This window comes from Hipposideros armiger, unplaced genomic scaffold (assembly GCF_001890085.2).
Source record: "Hipposideros armiger isolate ML-2016 unplaced genomic scaffold, ASM189008v1 scaffold_480, whole genome shotgun sequence".
NCBI classification, from domain to species: Eukaryota; Metazoa; Chordata; class Mammalia; order Chiroptera; family Hipposideridae; genus Hipposideros; species Hipposideros armiger.
In genome coordinates this window covers 258,485-286,268 of record NW_017731830.1, presented here as the reverse complement: position 1 = coordinate 286,268, position 27,784 = coordinate 258,485, and the positions used below count along the sequence as shown (strand labels likewise).

The 27,784-nt window shown below is 46.7% G+C and overlaps 1 protein-coding gene across 1 annotated transcript in view; it reads right to left on the bottom strand.

Annotated features, from left to right (window-relative positions):
* Positions 1-24,902: 24,902 nt before the first annotated feature.
* Positions 24,903-27,784, bottom strand: part of GPR139 (G protein-coupled receptor 139) — a 39,333-nt gene continuing 36,451 nt past the window's right edge. The window contains exon 2 of the mRNA XM_019666886.1: positions 24,903-27,067. Coding sequence (XP_019522431.1) covers positions 26,133-27,067 — 935 coding nt within the window. The 3' untranslated portion in view covers positions 24,903-26,132. The remainder of the gene's footprint in view (positions 27,068-27,784) is intronic.

The following is a 27,784-nucleotide window of genomic DNA, read 5'->3' as shown; positions in this document are numbered from 1 at the left end:
TGCGCTGCCCCACAGAACCTGAACACCTGTACCTACCTGGCTATTGGTTGATTGATGGCAGTTGTTGGTTACACAATGCTTGAAACATTGTCCTTGTAAAAAAATTGAAAATTACACATAGGTCTAGGATTCCTTTGTCCTCCATTCTCATCCCAGTACCCTTCTCAAGGTAAACATTGTTTTTCGGCTTTGTCTTTATCTTTCCAGCCCCATAACAGCACTAATAATCACCATCGTATTAGTGTTGATAACAGTAAACACCCACTGAGCACTGCCTGTGGACCAGCCGTGTATTACTAGCTCATTTAATCCTCACGACAACCCTGTAATGTAATCTGCAACCTCATTGTACCATTCCCACTTTACAGATGAGGGAACTGAGAGGACTTCAGAAATGCTCCCATGCTCCCAACATCGCACAACCAGTGATGTCATAACCGGCAGGTGAGTCCCGGAAGTCTGAGTGCAGACTCTTGCTCTCAGCCCATATGTTCTGTTGTTCTCTGCATGTTTATATATGTGCATTGAAGATAAACGCTGTGTGTGTGTATATATAACATAACTTTTTAAATATACATGATATATCAGGTATATCAGGTAGTTCTTTCTGATATTGCTTTTCTTTTTTTTTTCAATTTTAATCAGCAGTGTGTCTTGGAGTTTTTGCATGAAAATAGATATAGACTTGCTTCAATATTTTAACGGCTGTTAAGCACTTCATGGACTTCATGGGTGGCAGATCTAATTGCGTGTTGGTTTTCTTTTGTTGTCCATCCCCTGTTGAAGGACACATTTAAGTTTTTCCTTTCTCCTTTATTTTAGACTAAAGTTTATCTTTAAATGTTCATTACAGGGTGCATTCTTAAACACTTAGGATTTCTGTTGTGACAAAGGATATTATTGCCATGTATATTGGCTCTGCATCCTTGAGCCTGGATTGGGCATGTTTCTTATGGGCTGTATCCCTTGTTGTCATTTATATGCGTGCCTGACACAGACCTGGCCCTAGTTCCTTCTGTATCTTCAGCCCTAGCACTGTGCCTGGCATGTAGTAGGTGCTCAGTCAGTGAATGCAAGAATGAATCAGTGATTAAATGGTGGTGTACTCATTGTCTGTTGCTGCTTAAAACAATACCGCAAAACTTAGAAGCGCGCACATTTATCATTGCACCATTCAGTGGGTGAGGAATTCAGGCAGAGCTCAGTGGGGTCTTCAGGCTCAGGGCCTCCCCCAGGCTGCAGCCAAGGTGTCAGTGGGGGCTTCGGCCATCTCAGGGCTCAACTGGGGAAGGACCTGCTCTCAATTCACGTGGTTGTTGGCAGGATGTAATTCCTTGTGACTGTTGGGGTGAGGGCCACAGTTCCTCTTGTCTGATGCCCTGTGGGCATCTCCAGCATGCCAGCTTGCCTTATCAAAATGTGCAAGCTGGGGCAGTAAGAGAGAGTCTGCAGCAAAACCCGAGTCACAATCTTTTGTAACCTAATCATGGAAACGATATCCCTTCACTTTTGTTATGTCCCACTGATTAGAAGCAAGTCACAGGTCCCACGTACATTCAAAGGGAGGAGTTTACGTAAGGGTGTGCATACCAGGAAGGGGGCTGTCACTCAGGGTTTAAGTGACTTGCCTAAGATCACACAGCCAGCAAGACGAGCCCGGGTGTGAACCTAGGAATTAGTCTATGAGGTTAAGCATTAAAACAGGCCATTGAGTCCTGAGGTTTGGCTTGACATATTCTCAAATACAAGGGTTGCATGATGGGAGGGCTACAAAGAGGCATCCTGGTGTGGTGGGAAGAGACAAGGATATTGGAGGCTAGAGACCGAGGTTTGAATGCTGGCTGTGCAGCTCCTGGCTGTATGACTTTGGCCACTGCCCTCAGTTACCTCTCTGACCCTCAGTCTTCTCGTCTGCAAATGGGGTCGTGTGAGGACCCAGGGCGATAATGAATGTATGGAGAGTGTCACTCAGAATTTTGGGCGCATAGCCTGCATCCCATGGCTGCAGCTGCTGTTTTTAGGGGAGCGGGTTGAGCAGTGGTGGTGTTTATCAACACATATTACGCGCTTTTGAAGGCTTCTCCGAAATCCAATTGTTAATTGTTGCTGGGCTGAGTCCGGGGTTCTCCTTCTGAGGGGTCCTTTATGATGTCCATTTTTTTCTGTTTGTCAACTCTGTGTGCACAAACCCACTTGATTAAGAATTGACAGGGAAAAAAAGTCGTAATTCCAGCACATGAAGGATGTTCTGTTGAGAGAAAATCTTGACAGCTGTGAAATTAGTGCATAAATGTGGTTGCCATGGCTAATGGTGAGTGGATAACTGGCCTCAATGGGAAACTGTCAAGTTAGACAACAGATATCAAGGGAATTTACCCATTGTGGGCTGAGGCCAGGCCCACAAGGCACACACCAGGTGGTGGGGCTTTAGGCAGATGGTTGCTCCTTTGTTCTATGGATTTGGGACCAATTGAGAAATTAATAGACACAGGAGTGAGACAGGGATGAAAATATTAAGCCTGTTGCCGGCTAATCCAATAGCTTGGACATGTGGATCTAATCATCCATCTTAACACTCCTCTCTGGACTGGAACTTGAGGCCCTCTTATGGGGAGAGCTGGGAGTGAGGATGGAGGGGAGAGCGAAAGGAAGGAAGGGGGAGGGTGGGGTAGGGGGAAAAGGCGCCAAGAGGGAGAAGGAGGGGGTCAGAGACATCAAAAAGAACAGTGGACCAATGGAACGCAGACTCTTGTCAACTTACCAATCAGATCGTTGCTCCGCCTCTCAGGGGGTGGAGTCAGTGAGAGGTGGGAGGAAAGGTAAAAGCCTATTCACTTAATAACGGTGCAAGTCTCTATTTTAGGAGCCAGTCTGGACACGGGGTGAAGGAGACTCTGGCTCCTGACTTTCATCGAGGAATATGATCAGCATAATTATACCAAATATTTACTGAGTTTTTGCTATAGGTCAGGCTTTGTGCCAAGCCTTTTAAATGCATTATCTATCTCCACAAGTCCTCAAAACAATCTTTGGAGAGGGAGAATACAATTAGCCCCATTGTACAAATGAGGGAACTGGGACCGTAACGCCTTGTCGACAATCCAGGGTCCCTTAGTAAGTAAATGTCAGTTTGAAATTTAAACCCAGACCTGCTTGCTCTCAAACCCTGTGTTTTGTTTTTAATGCCAGTTTTCTAAAAAGTGATCCATGTACTTCCTGATTTGGAATCATCAGGGATGTGTTTTTACAGAGAGGATTGCCCGCACATCTGACTTCCACCCCACTGACTCAGGAGGTCTGGGGATGGGCACCGGGATATTAGGTAATGACACTGGGTGATTCTAATGCATAGTGAAGTTTGAGGGCAATTGCCCTCGAAGGATAGATTTCCAATTCGGCTTTTGCTAATTTACCTCTGGGACGAGAAAATGGGCACTCATTTGCAAACAGGATGTTTTCTTACCGGTTTTTACTAATTGATTGAATCTGGCAGCTCTTTGGGGGCTGGATAAGCTGTGCCTCCCTGCAATGGGGTATCCGCACACCTGCAATGGCCTGGACGTCACCCCAGTACAATTTTTCTTCAAGTCTTCTATTTAGAGTTTTTTTTTCCTTCTGCCCAGTGGCGACCCCTATACCAAGAGCGGTCAAGACCAGGGGTCATTGCCTTCTGAAAAGCTGGTCTGATTCCCCCATTACTTTTTAGGACATGGTCATTTACTTAGACTGGCCTAGTCACTTATAGGTATTTGCATATATCTGCATAGATTTGCATTCATTTGGTATATGCTTGGATTCTTCCTATTCATTTGAATCTATGTATGAGTGTGCTCTCCGTATATTAGTTTCCTACCTTCCCATCCTCTGATTTAGCCCTAATTTAACTCTGATTTCAAAGTTCTTTTTTTTAATTTTTAAAAATTTTCTGCATGGGCACAGTGGCTTTAGGAACCTGACCTGGTTGCTGGGACAGATGGCATTTCCTTTATTGGCCAATGGGGGGCTGTGTAGAGTAGTGGTTAACAGCCCCGACTCTTCCCATAAGTAGCTCTCGATCTAAGCCTGGTTTATCCACTTACTAGCTATGTAGCATTGAATAAATCACTTAACTGCCTGCAAACCTTTGTTTTCTCAACTATAAACAGAAATAATAATAGTAGCTACCTAATAGTGTTGCGAGGATTAATGCATGAAAAGCATTTGCCTGGCACATGGCTCAGAAAATAGTAGCAATTCCTATGCAATCATTCTCTTGTGTTAATAAAGATGATGATGATGATGGTGATGATGATGGTGACTCAGCAGGCATAAGGCTGCCCAAGCTATGACTCTCTTAATCCCCAAAGACACACATTTAGTGAGGAAAGGAAAGACTCAGCGGTAGTGTGGCTTTAAAAATATATCCACAGATTCTTGGTTACTCTTCCCCACAAGACATGGAGTGTAAGCCTTCTTCCCTCGAGTGTGAGCTGGTCTCGGTGCCTACCTTCTAATGAATAGAATATGATAGAAGTGAGAGCGTGTCACTTCCAAGATTAGGTTATAAAAGCCTGCAGCTCCCATCTTGGATTCATGTGCTGTCTCTGTCTGCTGGATCACCCACTCTGGGGGGAGCCAGGCTGTGAGCATCCCTATGGCCAACAGACATGTAATTGAACTTGAAAGTGGACCCTCCATTGCAGCGGCAAAGCAATGGCTTGACTGTAATCTCCTGTGAGACCTTGAACCAGAACCACAGAGCTCCATACTCCTGACCCTCACCAACTGTGAAATAACGAATGTTTGCTCTTTAGAGCTGCTAAGTTTGGGGGGTAATTTGTTACACACTGGATATAACTAAAACAGTTGGGGAGAGGGTATTCCAATGGTGGGTGCTCATTCTGGGGTTGTAGGGGGTTAGTCTCCTTGGTCTGAAGGCTGAAGGCTGAGGGTGGTGCTAGGAGAGGTTTGTGCAGAGGTGCACTGAGTCATAGCTGGAGTAATGGTGAACTTTAACTTGACTGCCACACACATGACTAATGCCTTTACTTGCATAACACTCTCACATATATGATTCTAGAGTTTGACTACCTCAAAAGATCATGGATAAGTAATACATGAGTGCAATTTACAACAGCTATGAAGGAACGTACATTAGTAACAATATTCAGTAGAGGCTGGAACACAGGTGGGATGGGTAGAGGGCTATGTCCCAGCACCAGTTGGAAGTCCGCTCCCTTCTCTCCCACTCATAAAGCGTAGGGGATGTTATCCATTCCTTTACAGATATTTATTGAGAGTCTACTAGGAGCACATGACTCTGCTAGGCTCTGGGAAGTCCAGGGTGAGTAAGACAGTCTCTGCTTTCACAGAGAATACAGCCTAATGGAAACATCCGGAGGCAGCAGGCAATTAAAGAGGCAAAAGTAATAGTGTGTTCAAAATTATGATAGATGTATTCATTAGAATGTCTTTTAGCGATAATGGCAGAAAGTCTTGATGAAAGCTTGCTTAGGGATAAACTATTGGGTTGTTGGAAAAGTTATGACGCATTTTTGCAACAAAAAACAGGAAAAATACGTTATGGCTTTTCCGACAACCCAATATATACTCAAACAGGAAGTTTACATGTTGTATGGACTCTAAGCAGGGAATGATCATAGCTCAGTGATATCAAGAGAACCCAGATTCTGCCCATCGCTCTGCTCTGCCCTCCTTGGGGTTCTCTCTGTGGGTGTAAGATGGCCTCTAGTGGCAACTGGGTCTCCATGTCTCCTCATTCACATGTAGCAGGAGAGATGTTGAAATCTCCCTATTCGGCCTAGACTGTATCCCTTTCCTTCAATCTGATTGGCCAGTTTAGATCATGTGATATTTCCAGTGGGGCATGCCTTATTCTGATTGGTTAAGACTAATTAGGATTTACTTCCTAGAACTGGGGATTGGCTACTGTTGCCCTATAACTTATTTGTGGTTTATGGCTGTACAGGATGGAATGAGCCAAGAACCTTGCATGTTATGACCGTGCTGACATTGACTCTAGCTCTAATTTACAAGAAATAACCAATTCACAAAATTCTGTACTTAACGGCAAGTACAATTAATACGTTACTTGCAGCACGTTTCACCATGATCTTGAATTTACCACTTTAGGGTAAATGGCCCAACTTCCAACTACCAACAGTTTTTTAAAAAGCTGGGGCCCAGTTTATCACTATCGTGTGAGCTTGAAGTCCTAGTGAATTAATGCCTGACTCCCAGCATTTACCACTCCCAGCAACAGACCGGAATCTGTATATAAATATTCCAGCATCCCTGGGCCTTGAGGAGGGGGAGAATAATTCAGGCAAGTATTTTCCATGGGTTTTCAGAATTTTCCCAATGGGATTAAGCCCCAGTTGCCCACAGTGGTAACTTGCATAGTAATTCACCCTTTATTGGCTGTCTTACCTTCTCTTTCTCATTTCCACTCCTCTACTGGTGTTTCCTGGGATTAGATAAATGTGTGTTTAAATCCTTGTGTCAGGATCTGCCTTCAGGAGAGCCCAAACTCAGTCAGTCATTGTGGCAGAGGCTTCTAGTTGCCTACCCAGTATCTATTATCCCCGCCCCCTTTCCTTACTTTCAGAACCAGTGCTCAGAGTGACTATCTGAACACATTTTCCAGCCTCCTTTGCAGATAAGGGTGGCCAGTGGCATGTAACCAGATATCATTGGGAGGAATTCCTGGGGGAGAAATCTTTAAAGATTGACTCAAATGGGAGGCTTCTTTTTTTCTCTTCTCCCTTCCTCTTTCTCTCTGCCTGGAATGCAGGTGTGATTGCTGGACTGCAGCAGCCATCAGGCAGACATGAGGTAATAATGAGGATGGATGCCACATGCTAAACATGGCTAATGAAAGAAGGGCACTGATTATGCAAACTTATTTTATTTATTTATTTTTTTATTTTATTTTTTTGATATTAAAGTGTTTTTGTAATTTTATTTATTTATTTATTTATTTTTTAAAAAAGATTTTTATTGGGGAATTGGGGGGATGGGAACAGTGCTGGGGAATTGGGGGAAGGGGAACAGACAAGTTGCTGTCGTTTTGTTCTTCATTCTAGTTCTGGAGGACGTTGCTTCACTGGCCCAAGTTGGCACCATCATTGCACTCTTCCCGGGCGAGGCAGATCAGTCACCGGCTTCTGGACAGCCGCTCACAGCGGCTGCTGGCCGCTCACGCTGGCTGCTGGCTACACACGGTAGCCCATGGCAACCCACTGCCACAGGGGCTGCAGCCTACGCCGTCGCCGGCAACTCGTGTCAGCCCAGCTCCAGGTTGAGCTGTTGTTCAGCATCTTAGCTGTGGAGGGCAGTGTCACTGGCCCTCATATGTGGGATCTGAACCAGGGCCCTCTGGCGTCCCAAGCCAGTTCTTAACCATCGCGCCACTCGGCCGGCCCTATGCAAACTTATTTTAAATGGGAGAAAAATATTTCTCTAGTTGATGAAGCCACTGTTTTTTGACTCTCTTACTGCAGTTGAACACAGTTTAGTAGCATTTCCCCCTTTGCTGCACAAATGACAGGCATTAATCATAGAACATACAGAAAAAAAGAAGAGAGTTAAAATCCCTGATAGAGCCATGTGCTGCACCCCTCAGATGCCCCTTGGAGGAAGCACGTGTTGCCCCCACACTGGGCATACTGCCATTGGCATGCCTTCAGCTGTCTGCCCCTTTAGGAATTGCCTTGGCTGCAGAAAGCTGCCTCGTCTGATGTGACACCCTTTACAGGGTGGCCCGCATCCAGTGACTGATTGATGTGGTGGGACAGAAAGGCTTGGCTACCGTGGCCCATCTTGGGACACTCTAAGGATTGTCCTAGATTGAGGGCTCCCTCTGTCGAAGCTCAAGCTATCCCTCTGCCCACTTCCTGCTTCCTGTCTGTCCCTTCCCTAGGTATTGGTCCCACGGGCCATCCTCGATAGACATGCTTTGTGGTAAACTCCATCTTGGGCTGCTGCCTGGGGAATGTCACTCACCTCATCCGTCTCGTTCTCGGGAGATAACCACTGCGAACGGTTTGGCACATATCAAGGCGAGTCTTTCAAACTCTCCCCCCCACTTTCTACAAGTCACACTTTTTGGTTTTGTTTATACATGACCAGGGTCCCACTGCATGGATGCTTTCTGTTTCATACAGCACAGTGTGGGGATCAGGAGTGCAGACACTAACGATCAGTGACCTGGGTTCGAATCCCAGCTCTGCCACTGCCTGGGCTTGTAATCTTAGACACGTGATGTAATCTCTCTGAGCCTCAGTTTCCTCCTCTGTAAAGTGGTGGACATCACAGTACCCTCCAGCTAAGGTTGTTTTGGGGATTCAATGCGTTAGTACATGGGAAGCGCCTAAAACAATAGTACTGAGTAAATCCTCCATAAATGTTTCCTGCTATTAGGATTTTCTGACCGGGTTTTCTCAAATATGTTGTTACATTTTCCCATGGTGCCCAGTAGTCTTCTTCTGTCTCATCATATTTCATGGCTTCACAATATTCTGTGATAAGGATGTACCACAGATGAGTTCGCCAGTCTTCTTTCATGGAAGGATATTCTTGGCAGAAGGACCAGCATGTGCAAAGGCCAGGAGGCAAGAGAAAATATGGGCCTGAGACCGAGTTAGTGTGGGGGAAATTGACAGGGAGAGCAGAATTACACCCCCCTGGGAGCCTCCGGCTGAGGTTTGGGCTTTACCCTGGGGTTGATGGCCGCCAGTGAGCAATGGATCTCGCTAACGATGGAGTCGCAGACGTTGTGACAGCTGGGTTCAGGGCAGGTATTTATAAGGATGAGAAGTCTTCTTGGGGCTACCTTAGGGATCAGGCTGGACCCAGTCCCTGAGGCTTTTGCGCTGGAGAAAGAGTCAGGGCAGGAGGATGTTACGCTGTCTGCTCATTTGCCTCCAGAGAGGGAGCTGTTGTTTGACCTCCTAGTAAAAACCTGGCATTCTGAGCAGTCAGGATGCTGCAAGCTCCCTTTGCCTGAAGACACTCCTCAGATGGAGTTCTCAGAGCAGGCAGACGAAGCGTCGTTAGCGGTGGTGGGCAGGGTCAGGTCGCTTGTGGTGAGGGATCGCTAGCATGGCTGAGGCACTCAAGAGCTGGGCCACAGGGACGGTGAGCTGGTCGGGTGGGAGGAGACCTGCCTGGCTCCCTCTGCACTTTTGAAAACCCATGAGCAGACAACATTCTTCAACTCCCTCTTGGATGAAAGAAAAAAGGCTCTTGGTGGAGGCTGTTTTGGAGTCTGAATATGAACAAGAAGTCGTAGGGGGATGAGGAAGAGGGTTGACGTTCTGCCCCTGCCCCACACCACCAATTCATATCCCCTCCTGTTCTTCTCCACAATGTCCGTTGCCCCTGGTAACCACCTTATCTTCTCTCCCCTCTCCCTATACAAGCTCCTGGGCCCTACTCTGACTTATGGAATCAGAATCCCAAGGGTTTAGCATCTGGAAACAGGAACTTGAACAAGGGTCTCCAGTGATTTTGAGGCACAGGAAAGTTTGAGAGCCATAGCACCATGAGATGTAGTCCTAGCTTCTAGGTTTAGGATCCTGGGCCCTTTTGCTACAGTTAAAAGGCCCTGAAGGTTGCCAGAGGGGGTGGGGGTTGGAGAGCTGGGTATAAAAGGGCAAGGGATTAAGAAGTGCAAATTGGTAGTTACAAGATAGTCATGAGGATGTAAAGTACTGCACAGGGAATATAGTCAATAATGTTGCAACAGCTACGTATAGTGCCAGGTGAGTACTAGACTAATCGGGGGGACCCCTGCATACATTATATAAATGTCTAACCACTATGCTGTACACCTGAAACTAATGTGAAATAATATTGACTATCAATTGTAACGGAAAAAAACTAAATAGATAATTAAAAAAAAAAGCCAGGCCTGAGTTAGAATCATACATAGCCCAGGAACTTTCTAACTTTATGACTTGGGCAAGTCGTCTTACCACTCTGTAAGCCTCAGTTTACTCATCAGTAAAATGGGTCTAATGTTAGTATCTGTCTCCTTGGGTGATCATCAGAATTCATTCATTCCCTCATGCATGCATTCATTCATTCACATGACAAATATTTATTGAGCATTCACTGTGTGCTGAGAACTCTTCTGGGAATTGGGGAATACAGAAGTGGAACACACATGCACCCACACGCACCCTGCTTGCCCTCCTGGAGTTTATGTTCTAGTGAAGGAATTGGCACAGTTTTTCAATAAAGGGACAGATAGTAAATATTTTAGGCTTTCTGGGCCATAGAGGGCTTCTGTCACATATTTTGTTTTGTTTTTCATAAAACCCTTTAACAATGTGAAAAATCATTCTTAGCTCACGGGCCATACAAAGAGAAGCCACAAACTGGATTTGGCCGACCCGTGCTGTAGTGGCGTCAATGAAATAACAGCTGTAAGGCATTTTAGCAGACATGGTGGAGATGTGAAGTGCGGAGCACAGCTCCAGACTACAGTCCCGGCACAGGGACTACTTAGCTGTTTCACTCACCAACCTCAACCCCTGATGCCACTTTCATGTCCTTTAAGTCCCTGCCGTGGTCAGGTCCTGGGTGTTGGCTGCTGTGCCTTGCGGAAGTGAGCAAGGCCCTCCCCGCAGCTCTCTGCCTCCCCACAAGGTCAGTGGGCGGCTGTGACATCGATCCTGCCCGTCAGCCACAGCCATGCCTGGCAGGCTGGCTGCTGGGCTCGTGCCTGGCCTCGCCAGGACACACTTCCGCCAGCCCCTCTGCCTCCCAGGGAAAATGGCCAGAACCAGCTGGGGTGACTCACCATGCTACGGCCGCATGGCTTGGCTCTCTGCAGGCCCACAGGCGCTTGGCGCCAGTTGAGGGGGTGGTGGAAGTTATGGGCCGCTTCTCAAGATGTCCTCCTCTCCCCAGGATGGGGCAACCCGAGGACATCTCTCGGCTGCCGGAAGCTTTCTGGACATGCAGTGAAATGGTCCAAGGCTAAGCCAGGGTCCCCCACTGGGCGGTCAGCCATCAGCTCTCACATCCTGGGGAAAAGCAGGGACTGAGTCTGCCGTAGGCATTTGCAGGAGCCCCTGAGCTCCTGGACTCTCTGGACTGGCACATCCTGCCCCTGATGCCACCCTGCTGTTTTTTCTATTACATGGCAGGAGCTGGCCTGGAGAAGACAAACTCTCCAAGTGTGTGTGCTTGGATGACTGCGGCAGCCTCCTAATCGGACTCCTTGCTGCCCCCCATCACTTCATCTTCCACGCTACAGCCAACATGTGCTTTTAAAAATGCAACTCTGAGCTTGACTTTCCTGCCTGAGAAGCCCATCAATGGCTTCTCATAACGTTTAGGATACAGTGCAGAGTCCTCCGCTAGGATGTGGCGCTGTCTGTGGTCCTGCTGTGCCTCCCTCCAGCCTCACCTCCCTCCCTGCACCCCATTCGTGCTAAATTACATGCATTGGTTCCCAGAAATTTCACCTTCACAGCCCCAGGGCTCTGAGCTTGCGGCTTTCTTCTTGGAATCCCCTCTCCCTCCTTGTCAATTAGAAAAAGCTTGTTCTTTTCCATGCCACTTGGTTGTCACTTCTTCATGGAGCCTTCCCCGATCTCTCTAATTGAGCCCTTTCTTCCCTCCTCTGAGGACCCACTTACACTAATTTTGATCCTGTTTTCTGAGTCTAGGCTGAGTGTTTTAAAAGCCTGAGTTTGAATTCTAGCTCAGTCTATTGCTAGCTGTGTGACCTGAGGTGAGTTACTTAACCTCTCTGAGCTCCGATCTCATCTGTAAAGTGGGCTGATAATAGTACCTGCCTCATCAGGCGCTTCTGTTGTGAAGAATGGGTGAGATGATGCATGTAAGTATCACCACACTGTGAACGGCCCCTGGTAGATGCTCATTAAATTTATCAACACCAGCATTGGATTTGAGCGCAGGGACCATGGTTTATTCACCTCTGGACCCCAGCACCTAACACAGTGCCTGGCTTGTTATCAGGTGTTACATTAGCTTTTGTCTCAATGCTGTTGAATGCAGGTCATACAGAAAACCAGTCCATTCGATGTATCAAAATGTATCTACCTAAGGATGTTCCTTGCAGTCATTCCAGAGTAAAACGCGGCAGAACCAGTGAAAAGCCTAGCAATAAATGATGGTACCTCTTTACTACAGAGTAGTTCGCAGTGGCTACGAACAATGAGGTTGCCCTGTATGTGCTGACATAGAAAAGTATTCAGGACATGCTCTGTGAAAAAATGCAAGTTTATCTCAGCGGGTATAGTGGGACACTATTTGTGTATGTGTGTGTGTGTGTGTGTGTGTGTGTGTTTCAAGGATATTTATGTGTAGAAAATGATTTGAAGGCCATATGTGAAACTGTGAACAGTGGTTGTCTCTGGGGGTGAGGGGAGAGGACAAAGAAGTATTTTCTGTCTACTTTATTCACAGATTTTTATTTATACACAAGAATTTAGGCTCTGCAAGGGCAGGGACTTACTCTGAGTGGCATAGCCATGTCTTCTGAGCTGGCACTGTAGCTGACACCGAGTAAGAGCTCAATACATGTTTGTCCAATGAGTGGACAAATATGTAATTACAGTTTACTGGGCATCTGCTATGTGCCAGGTGTTGGCTGAGCTCTTTAGAGACACCATCCCGTCCAGTCCTGTACATGTCGCCACCTTGAATCTTAGAGCTGAGGACACGAGTTCTCAAACAGATGTGATGTCAGAGCTTGCCTTTGGGCCTGGCCCCCGCTTTTCAGAACCCCCTGCTCTCCCCACCGTGCTGTGTAGCCTGCTCCCCCTCCCCCGCCCCCCGCCTGCAGCCCCTGAGAACCCTGGAGAAGGGATTGATGGCAAACTTCCAGACTGCCCCCAGCCTGGCGCAGGAAGCCCCTTTTCCGGGGTGGAGGCAGCATGTGGGAGGGGCCCCCAGGGGTCTGCCAGGTCTGGCCGCGTCTCACGTCCCAGAGCCCCCGAATCTGCACGCTGCCTGTGCCCCTGCTGCCTGCACGACAGCCTTGCTGTCACGTAGCGCTGGACGGCAGGTGCTCCGGACCAGACCTTCTTCCAGGAAGAAAATGCAATTAAGGCTGCACAGTCGGCAGACTTCGTTTCCATTCCTGCCTTGGGAGAGGAATCAAAGGGCCGCGCATGGGGCCGTGAGTGCCTGTGCGTGCGACTGTGCGTGTGTGTGCGTGCTGGCTTTACCCCCTGCAGGATTCACAGGGCATTGTCGGGAAGGGGGAAACGAATGCTTTTCATTTCTGCCAGAGTTTTTTTGCCTGTTCCTTCAATAATACTAGTTACATTTCTAGAGGACTTACCTGTGCCAGGTACTTCGTTGAGTACTTTATAGTGTCATTTAAAACTCCTACCCGCGCTGCGAGGCAAGTGTCCCTGAAAATCCCGTGTCACGGATGAGAAAACAGACGCGCGGAGGTAGAGTCCGTCCAGCTGGCGATTGTCGGAGACAGGAATTAAACCCATGTCAGCCGGACTGCACTTAACTACCACCTTGGACCACCTTTTTTTTTTTAAGATTTTTATTGGGGAATTGGGGAAGGGAACAGTGGTGGGGAATTGGGAAAAGGGAACACTGTGTTTTTCCAGGACCCATCAGCTCCAAGTCAAGTTGTTGTCCTTCAATCTTAGTTGTGGAGGGCGCAGCTCAGCTCCAAGTCCAGTCGCTGTTTTCAATCTANACATCATAAGTAATATAAATAAAATTAAGGTGATTAGAAGCTCCCAAAGGTCATGTAAATACAGTTGAAACTGATATATTTTCTCCTGACTTTATTTAATTTATTTTTAATTATTTTTGAATTGCAGGTTCTAAATTAGTTCCCTTTTGGAGCTGGCTACAAATGGGCAAGGACCTACTTTTTATACGACTCCGATATTTGACTGGTGCCTGGAAGCTTGAACAAACCAGGAAAATGAATTAGGTTATTTGCCATCTTTGATTGTATTCTTATGTATCAATATGACATTATTTCATTTGAATTAAAATTTTAAATAAAGCTGGAATAAACCTGTACTATTGTCTGCCTTTTGATAATCTTAAAGAATTAACTGTCAATAAGTAAAAAAAAAAAATTTTTTTTAACTTTATTGGGGAATAGTGTGTTTTTCCCAGGACCCATCAGCTCCAAGTCAAGTTGTTGTCCTTCAATCTTAGTTGTGGAGGGCGCAGCTCAGCTCCAAGTCCAGTCGCTGTTTTCAATCTAGTTGCGGGGAAGGGGGAGGGGGGGCTCAGCCCACCATTCCACTGGCAACCTTGTTGTCAAGAGCATGCCCTTTCAACCAGCTGAGCCGTCCTGCCACCTGTTGGCAGCTCAGTGGCAGCTCAGCTTGGGCGCAGCTCACTGGCCCATGTGGGAATCCAACCAGCATCGCTGTTGCTCAGAGCTCACTCTCTAACCAACTGAGCCATCTGGCCGGCCCCTTGGGCCACCTTTTCAATAGGCTTTGATAGTGCTGCTCTATTTTGAAGCAGACCGAAAACCTCGCTCTTTGATTTGACATCCGTTAATAGAGTTTTCTGTGCAAACGTGGTTCCCCAATTTCATTATTTTTATAGGTGCCACTGCTTTGTAACCCTTTCGTAGGCATCCACGTGCTACTCAGAGTGGGTAAAGTGGTGCTGCAGTAACAAGCATCACCAAAACACAGTTACTTAACACACATTTATTTCTCATTTAAAATGAACTGTGGGTTTGGGTGACTGACCTCCCTGTCTTGGCTTGGCCCGGATTCTTTCCACAGTGGCTTGGCAGGGAAAGAGAGCGCAATTACTTCGTGACTCATACGTGCCAAAAAGTGATTCATGTCGCTTGTACCAAAAGAAAGCCGTATGTCTGTGTGTCCCCTTCACAGGGGTGTCTGCCCAGAAACAGAGGAGAGCCTAAATCTTGGTGAGTCCTAGTAATACCTCCCTTTCCGCTTTCTGTGTCCGATTGAGTCTTTGTGAATGCCCGCCAAGTCTACCCAGCCTCCTGGGGGTCATATTATTAATCACAGTCGTACGAGGGACAGGTACCAGGCTTTTGGGACACAGACCTGGATGAGGGCTGTGGCTCCACCATTCTCTTCATTAGCTGAGCGATTTTGAGCAAGATACTTGGCCTCTCTGTGTTTCAGTGACCTCACCTGTAAAATGGGGGTCGGGTGGGGGTGGTAAGAGGTCCTGCTTGGAGGGGTGAGGATTGCAAGCGATAATCCATGGAAAGCTCCTAGCGCTGTGCCTGTAAGCACGGATAATAGCAACAGTCAATACAACTCTTGTGGACGTCAGACTGTCCAAGGGAAGACAAGGAAAAGCTGTGCGCTCGCTCCTGCATTTTCACAGCTGTTTCCTATTCTGTCTGGTGACCTGCTTTCTCCTCCGATGACAGATGCTATGGTGACCTCATTCTCGAGAAAGACCCTGCCCTTTCCTCTCATGGCTGTGGCCTTTCCCTGGCAGACCTGGCTGGGGCAGCGGTGTCAGAGCACATCGCCATGCCCCAGCATTAGATACACCAAGAGGCACACACCGTTAGCAACAGGAAGTCCTTCCTTTACAGCCTCGTAGAAATCAGATACTTACAAGATTAACTTACAATCACGAGAAGTCCTTGCCTCCAGCTGAGGAATATGTGTAGCCTCTCTCAGAGCCCTAGAGACATACTTGACATCATGGGGACAGGTCACCTGTCTATCAACCTTCCCCCACCAGCAGGACTTATTCCATTTTTCTCAGCACTGAAGCCAGTGGCAGCAGCCCTAACGAGACGGGCTAGTGGCCTTCTGCGGCTGCCATCACACCACCCTGCAGGCTGAAGTTTTGCCCCAGAGATTAGCAGTGGATACCGACTGTTTGAGGGAAAGAATTAGGGCAACGCTGGAGGCCACATTTCATGGTATTGAAATTGAGTGTGGAGTGGCCGATGACCAGCCACCAGTCTTCTTTTTTCAGGGACTGTCACTGGATGACTGTAATGAATGATATGCTTTCTCTACTTTGGAGAAGAGAGTGAGCTGAAACTTGACATAGTTCCACCCTTTCTTCCAGGGAGTGACCTCGTCATCTCAAAGTGGACCCCGTTTCTCTCAGAGGTCCTGGAATATGCAATGTGTCCACTGTCCCTATCATGGAGAACTAACTAATAATGTAATTTATTAATAATACAAATACGTTCCAGACACAACCCCCTTTTGAAGTCAGTGTTAGGGTCATTTCTAGTTTACAAATGCTGCAGCAGTAGCTCAGAGTCAGGAAGTGACTTGTCCAGCGTTACTCAGCTGGAAACTGGTCAAGTCACGATTTGAGCCTACATCAGCAGCACCCACACCTGTGCACACCAGAAGGGCTGCCTTTGGGAACTGCACTGCTGTGACAGTGTCCGATTTGGGCATCTTCTCAAAGTGCCGTTTGGTGTCCTTATTTCAATCAAAGTCAACTAAACTTATTTTGGATTTCAGGGCTTTTAGAGAGCTGGGTGCCAGCTGGGAGACATGGGTAGACCAGGGCCAAACATCTGTGACCCCGATGATAGAAATATGCCTTGGGAGGCACCCGGTGGCCTTCAGTTGAGGACAGGGAGGCACCAAAAGACCAGGAGGATCTTTTCTTGCTTTTTCTCTTAAGTATTTTAGCATTGCAGCATGCCTGTCTGTCTGCTTGCAGCCTGTGAAATTCCCTGAGTCACATTTGTAGAATTCCCTAAGTGATGAGGAGGGGAGTGTAGAGGAAACCATGTTCTCTTTCTAATTGTTCTACCTTAGCCTGTCATTTTGGAACTCTTGGTCTTGCTCTCAGAGGTACTTGCAAGGTAACTTCTTTCAACTTCCTTTTTCACTCCACCCCCCCCCCCATGGAGAAGGAAGGTGTTGACCGATTTGTGCGATTGGAGAAGAAGCAATATATGTGAATAAGCATCTGTCCCTCTCTGTTTCTCAGGCTAGTCTGCCCCCAGGAGGGAGGAATTCTCCCTTTGCCCCATCTTCCATGTGGGAACCCTAACAGCTGTGGCAAAAGGTCCATCTCTGATTGTCCTCACTATTAAGTCTCTGCTCGAGGGGTAGAAATCCTGCTTGCTGCTGTCTGGGTAACTGTCTTCTATGCAGTTTCAGACTGTCCCATGGGTGCTTGAGTCAACACCTAAACTGTTTGGGTGAGAAGTCTATTGTCCCTGGATTCAACCAGGGTTCTCCAGCCCACCCCTCCAGGAACAGAGCTGATAATTCATCTCCACCTGTCCATTTCTTGCATCTATTGGGTTGTCGGAAAAGTCATGACGTATGTTTTCTGGTTTTCGTTGCAAAAATGCGTCATGACTTTTCCAACAACCCAGTATTTCTCAACTAGCCCCAAACTCAGAATGAGGGCTGTATGGGTATGACTTGTCAGCCACTTTAATCTTCAGTAGTGAGAAGTCCACACCTGTGAGAAACCTCAACCAATTGTGAAGAGGTTGATTTGGGAAATGGTCAAATGACAGATTATTTGGGAAAGCTGTGTGGTAATTTCCCAGTTCTTAGAGCCAACCAAGTGTTACCAAGTGGACTAGCGGGTCTCAATCCTGGCTGTGTGCCAGAATCACCTGTTGTAAATATTCTGATGCCTTCAGCCCATTCCCAGAGGTTCTGATTTCATTCATGTGGGGGTTTGGGTCCGGGTATAGGTTTTAAAAACTACTGCAGGTGAGCCTAAAGTGCAGCTAAGGCTGGGAATCACTAAAATAAAAGAAGCTGCTGATGCGTCTTAATAGAACAATGCTTCCTAAAATATAGTGCGTATAACAGAGGGTGCGCGAGTGGCTTTAGATGGCATGGGGCTTGGCATCAGTAACATTGAAGCACATTGTGAAGAAAATGGTTCTCTTTCTGACGTACTATCAGTCCTTCTGATTAGGTTAAGGAGAAAGTCTTAGCGTGTTGATAGCAGGCCCTTAACAACTAACTGTTGTTTTCTTAACGGAGAGAGAGTACAGTAGTACCCCCCTTACCCATGGGGATATGTTTCAAGACCCTACCCCTGCCCCGAGTGGGTGCCTGAGGCCATGTTTAGTACCAAACCCTATATGTGCTGTTTTTTCCTACACATACATACCTTTTCGCCCCAAGCACTTTACGGCTTCTCCTTGGCGTAGTCCAGTTGCCAGCATCACTCCTCTTGCAACTGTGGGGCCATTATTAAGTGAAATAAGGGTGATTGAACACAGGCCCGGTGATGCCGTGACCTTTGACCTCCTATCCAAGATGGAGTCCCGCGAGCAGCGTCGAAGCGGAGATGCTGGGTGAAGGGGTGACTCACATCCCCGGGGGGACAGAGCAGGGCAGCGCAGAATTTCAGACTCACGGGTTGCTTCGTTCTGGAATGTGCCGTTTAATATTTTCGGACTGTGGTTGACTACCTGAGACTGGAAAGCGAAGGCGTGGATGAGTGGGGACTGCTGTAGACATCACTTTCAGACAATCATCTAAGGTAAGAATTATTGACAATCTTTGGTCTTTTTTCAAATGACTGCTGTCTATCTATGGCAGATGATACGGGTTTTCCATTTATGGTAGTGATACAAAATTTTCCTTAAAAAAAAAAACCCGTGGTTTTCTATCTTAGCTGCACATTGGAATCACCTGAGGAACTTTAAATACATAGTGTTGTTTGCCTGGATTTCAGCTCAGGTGTTGTGATTTTTGAAAAGCTTCCCAAGGGTATAAACCACTGTTTTAAAGTGCAGTAAGGCAGTGCTGCTCAAACCTTAATGTATGTTTGAATCACCTGGGAATCTTGTTAAAATTCAGATTCTGGTTTAGTAGGCTGGGGTGGGGCCTGTGATTCTGTGTTTCTTACAAGGTTCCAGGTGATGCTGCTATGCTTAGGTGGACCATGGTTTGAGGAGCAAGGCCCTCGGGGAGCTTGTTTCTGTAAGAAATCCTATCTTACATAGTTTCATGTAAATATAAATAGTTTCATGTAAATAATGCTGCGCCAATTCCTTTCATATGTGTATGTGTATATGTGTTGGGGGTGGCAAATCTGTATCTTCATACATAAAATTTTCTTAACATGTATTGCCTTTCTTGCTCAAATCAAAGTTGGTCCCAAATGATTTCAGCACCTGGGACAGAAGCACAAGCAATTGTTTTAAAGGGCCAGCGTCTAAAATTGAATAGGACCCAGAGTTGAAATCTGTATAGAAAAGCATTTGCGAAACAATGACATTGAAAATATTCCTGAGGGTTACGCAAGAAAGTTTTAAAAAGTGTGTACCTTTTTAATGCCTCTACCTTCCAGTAGAGCCTGTTATTTCATCTGCAGTCTTGCGGGGGCTGATACTCTGCTCTGCCAGATTTTATCAGACACATGAATCGGGTCATGAAATAGAGCCATGTGATATGAACCGATGATGTCTGACTCCTCATTAATGAAGCGAGAGGATGGCTTTAGGCTAAATATCAACCGTCCATGATGAAAAGGCTAATGGGAGCAAACTACTAATTCTGGAGAGCATGGGACATCAAGGAAAAGGTGTCAAAAGTGGCCTGATGAAGTGGCTCGTGGAACCAGACGGAACTGGGCTTGCATACCAACTCATAAATTCCTCACTGGGACCGTGCACAAGCTTAATTTACTCCCCTTCAAGATTCAGTGTTCTCACCTGAAAAACGGGGGTAACAACATTCCCGCTGTGAGCTGTTGTGATGGTTAAGCGAGAGATAAAAACGACATCCGTTTCTTACTCACCGTTCCCCAGTGGCTTCCCATCACTTCCTCTCCAGGGCCCACAAATCTCTCCACGGTTTTGCTCCTGCCTGTCCCTCCCTGCCTTGTTTGATACCGCTCTCTCCCCAATCACTGTGCTTCAACAATACTCGAGTTCAGTGTGTCCCATGAGCCCTCAAGAGTATTTTCCATTTCAAGGTTTTTGTGCTTTTCTGGTCCCTTAGCCTGGAGTGCTCTTGGTGTGGCTGTCTCCTTTTAATTTGGGATCCAGTCCTGTTGCCACCTTCTCAAAAAGACCTTCCCTGTCAGCCTTATCTAACATTGTTTCTGCCTGACCCCAATCACTTAACTAGTATTTATTTCCCAGCACTCATCACTACCTGAACTTCTTTGCGTCTTTCTGTGTCTCCCACTAGAATGTCAGTGCCACAAGGGCAGCATCCCTATCTGTCCCATTTACTGAAGAATCAATCACTCAGCCTAGAATGGCCCCTGGCACCTCGTATATTTCAATACATATTGAAGTATTGAATTCAAGTAAATGAGTCACCGTAGGAGTGCCTGGGACATGTGCTTGTCAAATGACTTTCTTTGTTTCCTTCCCTAAACATGTTTTGAGTTCATAGTCTGGCCATTGGAGATTCTGAGGATTAAGCAAAGAAATTTCTAACCATGAAGGCTGGAAAGAAAGCTTGTGAAGGTCTATGATACGCATATGTATTTCTGGGAATGTGCTAGAAAATCGATGGACACAGGACCTGCCCGTGTCAAGGTTGTGTGACTTTGGGCAAGGAGATCTCTTGGGCCTTAGCTTTCCTTTTTTTTGAGTGAAATAATCTCTAAGATCCCCTCCAGTACCCAATGATAGAGAAAGAAGAATGTAACCTTTGATGGTTATTCTGCAAGTGCTTCCTGTCTCAATCTGCTGTTGATCTGCTTTTCACTGTTTTGTGCCTTGGAGTCTGGCCACTGCGGACCGCGTCGCCTGTGCTCTCTTCTTGGCTGACTTCTGGTTTGAGCTTGGCCAGTGGAGGCGTCGGCATGATGTCAAAGGGAAGGAAGAGAGAGGATGGGGCGCCCCACCTTCCTGTCTGGCATCATATGTCTGGCAGCAGTGTGGCACCTGCTTGCTGGAAGGCCCGTCTTCCAAAGCACAGCTCACACTGAGCGGCAGTAACTCTACTTCCCCCGTCCCCTCATCGGGCCTAGGAGGGCGAGGCTTCCTTTTATTTCTGGTTCCTAGCCTTTGGGTAAAGGCTTTTCATTGAAACCATCTGAGTGAGGTTTGCTTCCCTCTAAAGCTCTAATATCCAGTCCTTTTGGAAATATTTCCAGAGGAGCAGATTCTAAGACCTCCCACGGAAAACCCTTTGTGGAATTGACAGGTGTCACCGTGAAGATTTCTTTTTTGGGGGTTTGACCTGGATCCCTCACACTTCAGTTTAAGCCTCCTGTTCTCTCTCCAGTGGAAAGGAAATACCACATTACTGACATTCACTAAGTACAAAGCTCCTTAGACCTAATAACTCCTCATGCAGCACTGATGGGAAGGCATCCCTCTTCCCAGGGGCCCTGTTTTCTCCTTTTTTTTTTAGCTGAGCCATCCTGCCACCTGTTGGCAGCTCAGTGGCAGCTCAGCTCGGGCCGTGAATCAAACCGGTGACCCTGTTGCTCAGAGCTCGCACTCTTGAGCGAGCTCTTAACCAACTGAGCCACTCGGCTGGCCCCTGTTTTCTCCTTCTTAATCCAAAAAGTTTTCTTTCTCTGGCATGACAGTGACGCATTCTCCTAATAAACCTGGGAAATCACGGTGTCTGTTTATCTCAATAGACATGAGCCTCTTACGTCCTTGTCGTGTCTGGCAAGTTAGCTGAGTGCACTAGTAAAAGGATCATTATTCCGCAGTTGAACCTCCATCCACTCACTTACCCTGCTCCCTTGAGTTTGGTTAACAAAATTAGCGAGGCCGCTGTGGCCATGCCAAACAGCTTCTGCTTGCAACCTTTCTAGCACTTTCTTTGCTTTTCTGTACCTTCCCTCTCAACTACTTGTAAGTTACTTTCATTCTCCACGCCGATGCAAAGATAGATTGTGACAGTCGTTTGTGGGTGGCTGTCAGAATTGATGGTGGTTTGCGTGGGAAATGCATAGCTATTGATAGTCTGAGAGCCACGGTTAAGATCCCAGATAGAGTTAGTTTAGAAGTTTCTACCTCACAGGGAATGGTCAAGCCAAGTGTTTTAATTATGATGCTGTTATAGCTCATGGTTGGATGACCTGGATTTGAAGAGTTGGAAAACTAGGCAATAGCCCAACCTTTAAAAAGGGCACAAAGAGAATGTGATCTTTGAGTCAGAATCTTACAGAGAAGGCATTGAAACAGCGTGGGAAGGATGCAGTGATCAGTGGGTGACCTGGGTTCTGTCTGGATAAAAATCATTAACCTCTTTGTGGCCAGCATCCTCACCTGTGAGCCGACATATACTTGGAGGCTCTTTTTAGCTCTACTATTATTAATCCTCCGCGAGGCATGTACTGGAGTTACTGTTAGCCCTATTTTATGGAGAGGAGATTGAGACTCAGAGAGGTTGTGAACATTGCCCAGCGCCACACAGCTAGGAAGGGGCAGAGCCTGCCAAGTTATAGCCAACAGTAGCTGACTTTGAACCTTGGTTTCCTGACTGTGAGAGCTTCTGCTCCCCTTGCAGGCAGCTGGGGAAAAATGAACTTTTGTACCATTTTTGTTCTGAGGACAGTCTTTCAGAAATCTTCAAGGATTGGATCAACCTCTAGTAGACGGTGGAGCTGGGACATGAATCCTTGATTATCTGACTTCCAAGCCCAAGCTCTTAGCCATTATGTTCGATTTCCGCTTAAGATTATAGCTGTCACTGTCTCAAAGACGCGTAGAGAATGTGTGGTCTGCAGAGAATTCAGATTTGTACCCAGGAAGCCACCTAATTCAGGTTCACTGGAAGCACAGTTCCGTGGTCTTACATTCTGAAATCTATCTGGCTAACCAGTAGGCAGGTGGGACCCAGGTCTCATTCTAGCACCAGCACAGAGCATAAGGAAGAAACTCATTTAAAATGTTCTAATCACAGTTGTGCAGATGCCTTGAACGCATATACAAATATCAAACACCGAGTGTGCACCATATTAGAATTTATTATAATACAAACAAGTCCAAACACAATATATTATCTAATTAAGAAAATATGAACATTGACTATTTTTCTATGGTAATATCCTATTCCATATGGTAATATCCTATTCCATTCTTTGAACTGGAAGAGCCAACATGAGTGTCTTTTATTCGCTTCAGATAGGAACCCCTTCCCTTGCACCCCTCCCGCCTCCCACCGTGTTGGACCAGTAGGTACCAACTGTGCAAAATAATCTTTTCCAATTGCAGAGTTTGCAACGTGGAAGTCGATGCCTTTTCATGGTCTGTCGTTTGTGGTTTGTCATCCTCCTCATTTCCTTGGCGTTGCTCAGTAAACAGACTCAGCAGATACACGTGTCGTATCACTGCACGTCCAAGTAAGAACGCACGTCACACACCAGGAGAGATGCTAGGTGACAGGCTTTGAAGGAAGCATCACAAAACTCCCGATTTAAGGCAGTTCAGTAAGTGCCACCAACAGCAAGCTGTTTACATGACAGATTTCAAATTTCAAGGCTTTATTTCCAAAACTGGCTTGAAGGAAAAGACTTAAAAGTGTTTTGTTTTTGTTTTTTAAAAAAGTTTTAATTATTGTCCACAATTATTACTATAAATGATAAATTAAAAGTTTGCAGATGATCAGAGATCAATTTTAGGAGATATCAGCCTAAGCCAACAGGCATTCATCTGCATTTTAACCAGAAGACGGCAACTCACTCGAGTGCCATCAAGAATCACACCTCTTTTAAATGTTGACTTTATCAAAATATAAAATATAGTCAGAAGGAAAAGAGACCACAATACTACTTGGTACAGCCACTGTTGATAAGACAAGTGATAAATGAGTGTACGAGGAAAATATTCCAAATGCACACCAGTTTTTACTTTTTAAACATCAACAGTTCACTTTCACATACAATTAAAAACGTGGAGCAGACAGCACTGAAATCTACGTACACATTTTCCATCTTACGTACATTCTGAAAATGCAATTGCCTGACCTCCGTCGCTATTGCACTGGAACTCATTCACGTATAGCCCCAACTAGCATTTCTCAGAGCTATGCGTTTAAAAAATAAATAGGTACATATTTTCGGTGTAGGTAGCCTTTGGTCAGAGTTCATGTGTAAGGGAACGTGGTGGAGTCACATCATGAACACACATTTGACTACGCGTGCTTGGCAAAAAAAGAAACGGAGGGAAATGCAGCACAAGAGATGTGGGGAGTCTGCCCACCGTTTCGCCCAGTGTGCATGTGCCCTGGGGAGACTGACATGGGAGATGCAAATCTGCTTGCCCCTTCGTTGGGCCACTTCCATGAACCTTTTCTAGCAGGAGCACCTGGCTGCATCAGTGTGATCCTAATACTCTCGGGTACGTTAGGGTCAGGCAATACGGTCCCCAAACACAAGCCAACTGTGTCTCGTCCTCAGCAACCTGTTCCATTGCTGCAGAAAAATTTGGCTGTGTTGGGTTTTTTACGGGATAGTATGTGGTCTCCAACAGGGCTTCTTCCTGAGGTCTTTGCAGAGGTAACTTTGGCTCTGCTGGAGTTTTGTGTTTTTGCACTGACTGTAGAATCTAATCTTTGGGTAAGATGAGACTCCACTGCAATCGTTTAAAAGGAGTAAGAATTAGGATCATGGGCATTAACGTGATCTACAATTACACAGTTCGTATTGAGGGCATTGGTGGACGTTTAGGGTTTGTGTTACCGTGTGGCTTTTTCTACCATACTCATTTATTGCAAATTCCCCTTAAAGCGGGTAGACATGTCTTCTAATTTAGAAACAAAAGTGCAGTAAAAATCCAGCCTGTGGAACCACACGTCCCAGGTGGAACTGTCTGCTTTTTGTTTGGTCACCAAAGATGTTATGCTATTTGAAAATCATTTGGGCAAATTTCTTCCAGAACAGGGACAATTTGAAATACTAGGAATCTGGGCAACAGAGAGAGGAAAAAAAAAAAAAAGGCTTAAGAAGAGGGACTCCAGTGTGGATTCCCTTTCAAGGGAAAGCCCCTGTTAATTACCCCCTTGAAATGCTCTTGCCTTGGACAGGCCAGGGAAAAATAAGTTCAGGATTTATCATTTTGCAAAGGATCTGGGTTAAATAGCTTCACAGGAAACTGGCACCACCTTTCTGAGCCACGTGCGTCAAAGGGCAGACAAGCAGGCAACACGGGCGCCATGTCCATTGTGTCTGCAAAGCCAGCTGGACCATGGGGCAGAGTGGGGAATGTCTCCCTTCACACCTGGGCAGCTACAGTTCCCGACCCTCAAAAGTTAGATCCAGTTCAGAAGTCACTTCGGGTAAAGCAATTTGGTGAGGTCTTCAGCAAGCAAGGAGGCAGGGCTGGCAACTAGATACGTAAAGGGCTTCTCCAGGAAGCCTGAGTGGTGTCGCAACAAGAAGCTACTATATTTTGAGTTAAAGCTGACACGGGGGCGCGTCAAAAACAATGGCAAGAGTGGGCTTTTTGTTTTTTGTTTTCCTGGGCTCAAGAAATTCTCCTTTCCTCCCCCGCGCACCAGGCAGGGTCTTTGTTTTGGAGGAGCTAGATAAAATCTATACATCATGGCGACTAGAAAGATAGCATCTTTGACCTCAGGTCTGAGGGTCAGAGTTATGTTGGTGTTGGTTTGGGGCCTTTCCACAGAAGCCCTGGCCACAGTCTAGGTGGGATTCAGTCCGTCCCTGACACCACAGTGTCATTTTAAAGCAAGGGGTGGGTGCCAGGGCCACTTGAATACCACAACCCTGTCTAGGACAAGGGGCACCTTGGAAAAATCCCAAATTGGTCAGCACTGTTAGCTGCTGGAAGTGATGGATGACCTCAGCCCCTGGAAGAAGACTGTGGGCTCAGCTATGGTGCTACTGCGACTTGATGGGTCACGTAAATGATGGTTCCCAGTGACTGTGGATGATGCCAAGGCTAAGTCACAGACTACTTCTCTACTGTGTGTCCTTACTGGCCACAGGATGATGACACAACCTCCGATGGTCCCATCTTCAAACCGGTAGGAACTTCAGCCGTCACGGTGACTTTGTGAAAATAAATGCACAAATGGAAACAAGATTCATGCTCATCTTCCTTCTCTTCCATCCTTTCTCCTCTACCAGTCTGAGCATTGCTCAGTCCGTGAAGACAGGAAATCAGGTTAGCGCTCTTAAGGAGCGCCATTCAGCCTTAGGTGGGGCCACCCTCCCATCTAGAAATGGATTAGACAGAGGCACTGGGTGCCACACCTGTAAGGTCACGGAGATACTTTTATAGGTTTGCCATTTTTGTCATACTGGTACACCAGCATCTTGATACAGTGCGAGTTGGCCGGCGAGATCCAGGGGCTACTCGTTATGGAAAAGTTATGGTTGGTGTAGAACTGAACGGGCTGCTTCTGGCACCTGAAGAAAGCCTTCAGCGTGGCGGCCGCCATGGAGCGGAAACGCTTGCTGATGAAGCAGTAGAGGAAGAAGTTGATGGCCGTGTTCAGAAGGGCCAGCATGTTGGCGACGTCCGACACGACGTGCACCAGCCACAGGTTCTCGATGGGCGCCCCATAGAGGTGGTAGAGAATCACGGCGATGCGGGGGGCCCAGAGCGTGGCAAAGATGGAGGTGATGGTGAACAGGATGGCGGTGGTTTTCCCGGTGGAGTAACCACGGAGGCGAAAGTTGCTCTTCCTCCGAAGCTTGTACACGATGATGGAGTTCAAGGTGAAGAAGATGGCGCAGGGCACCAAGTACACGGTGAAGCAGTGAACCCAGATGAGGACGTGGTGCATGGAAGTGCTGATGTAGTCTTCCGTCCAGATGTTGGGCCACCAGTAGTAAGGGATGCTGGTCAGGAAGCAGGTGACGTAGACGCTCACGATGACCTTCCGGGTGCGGGCCGGGTAGGAGACGGTGTGGTACTTGAGCGGGTGGCAGACGGCGATGTAGCGGTCGATGGTGAGCGGCACTGTAATCCAGATGGACGTGTGGATGGAGGAGAACTCCAGCACTTCTATGATCTTGTTGGGCACCTGAGGCATCTGCAAGTTCAAGATGAAATCTTCCAACAGGAAGTCCACGAACACGATGAAGAAGAGGACCAAGATGTCGGCAGCCGCGAGGGCCAAGAGGTAGTTGTAGGAGGACTTCTGCCTCCTGGCGACCAGCTGCGAGAGGATAATCACCGTCAAGATGTTGGCTGTGGACACAAGAGAGTCTGCTTTACCTCCGAAGCAAGGTGGCCCTACCGGCTGCTGGGGGACCCCAGGCATATGTTTATGGGGCACTCCCCTGGAAATCGAGGGACTGAACCCAAGCTTTTCAAGGACGATCTCTGCACTACAAGTCATACTTCCTACAAACATACGGGTCCTATTCTGACACAGGTCTATGCTCCTATTGTCGTTTATTTGTTGCTCGTATGGGCACGACGGGGGTGCTGCCCTTGTCCCCACGTCAAGAATGAAACTGGGGCTCAGAGAGCGTAAGGAACTCACTTAGCGTCACACAGTTAGTCCTGGTAAGAGGGACCAAGATCCCACAATGCCCAACTTCAGGCTCGCTCTTTTGTCTGCCTGCCTGGAGAAGGGGGGTGGGGGGGCTGGGATGCCTTTTTTTGCTTCATGTGTTCATAGGAACCTGGACTAGATGACCTCAAAAGAACATGTTTAGAAATGGCATTTTAGGTCCTTTTTAAGTGGATTTAGATTTGAAGGAGCGGAAAAGATCATGACCTTCAGATTAATTTAAAAATAAATTATATTTATCTTTAGAGTTGGTAATCTATACACAGTACATAATTAAAAATAATGGCAGAGGAAAGTAAATGTTCCCTCTAGTTCTCCAGCCACCCACATACCCTTCTATCAGGGCAATCACAGTTAATAAAGAATCTCTGCATATATATATATATATA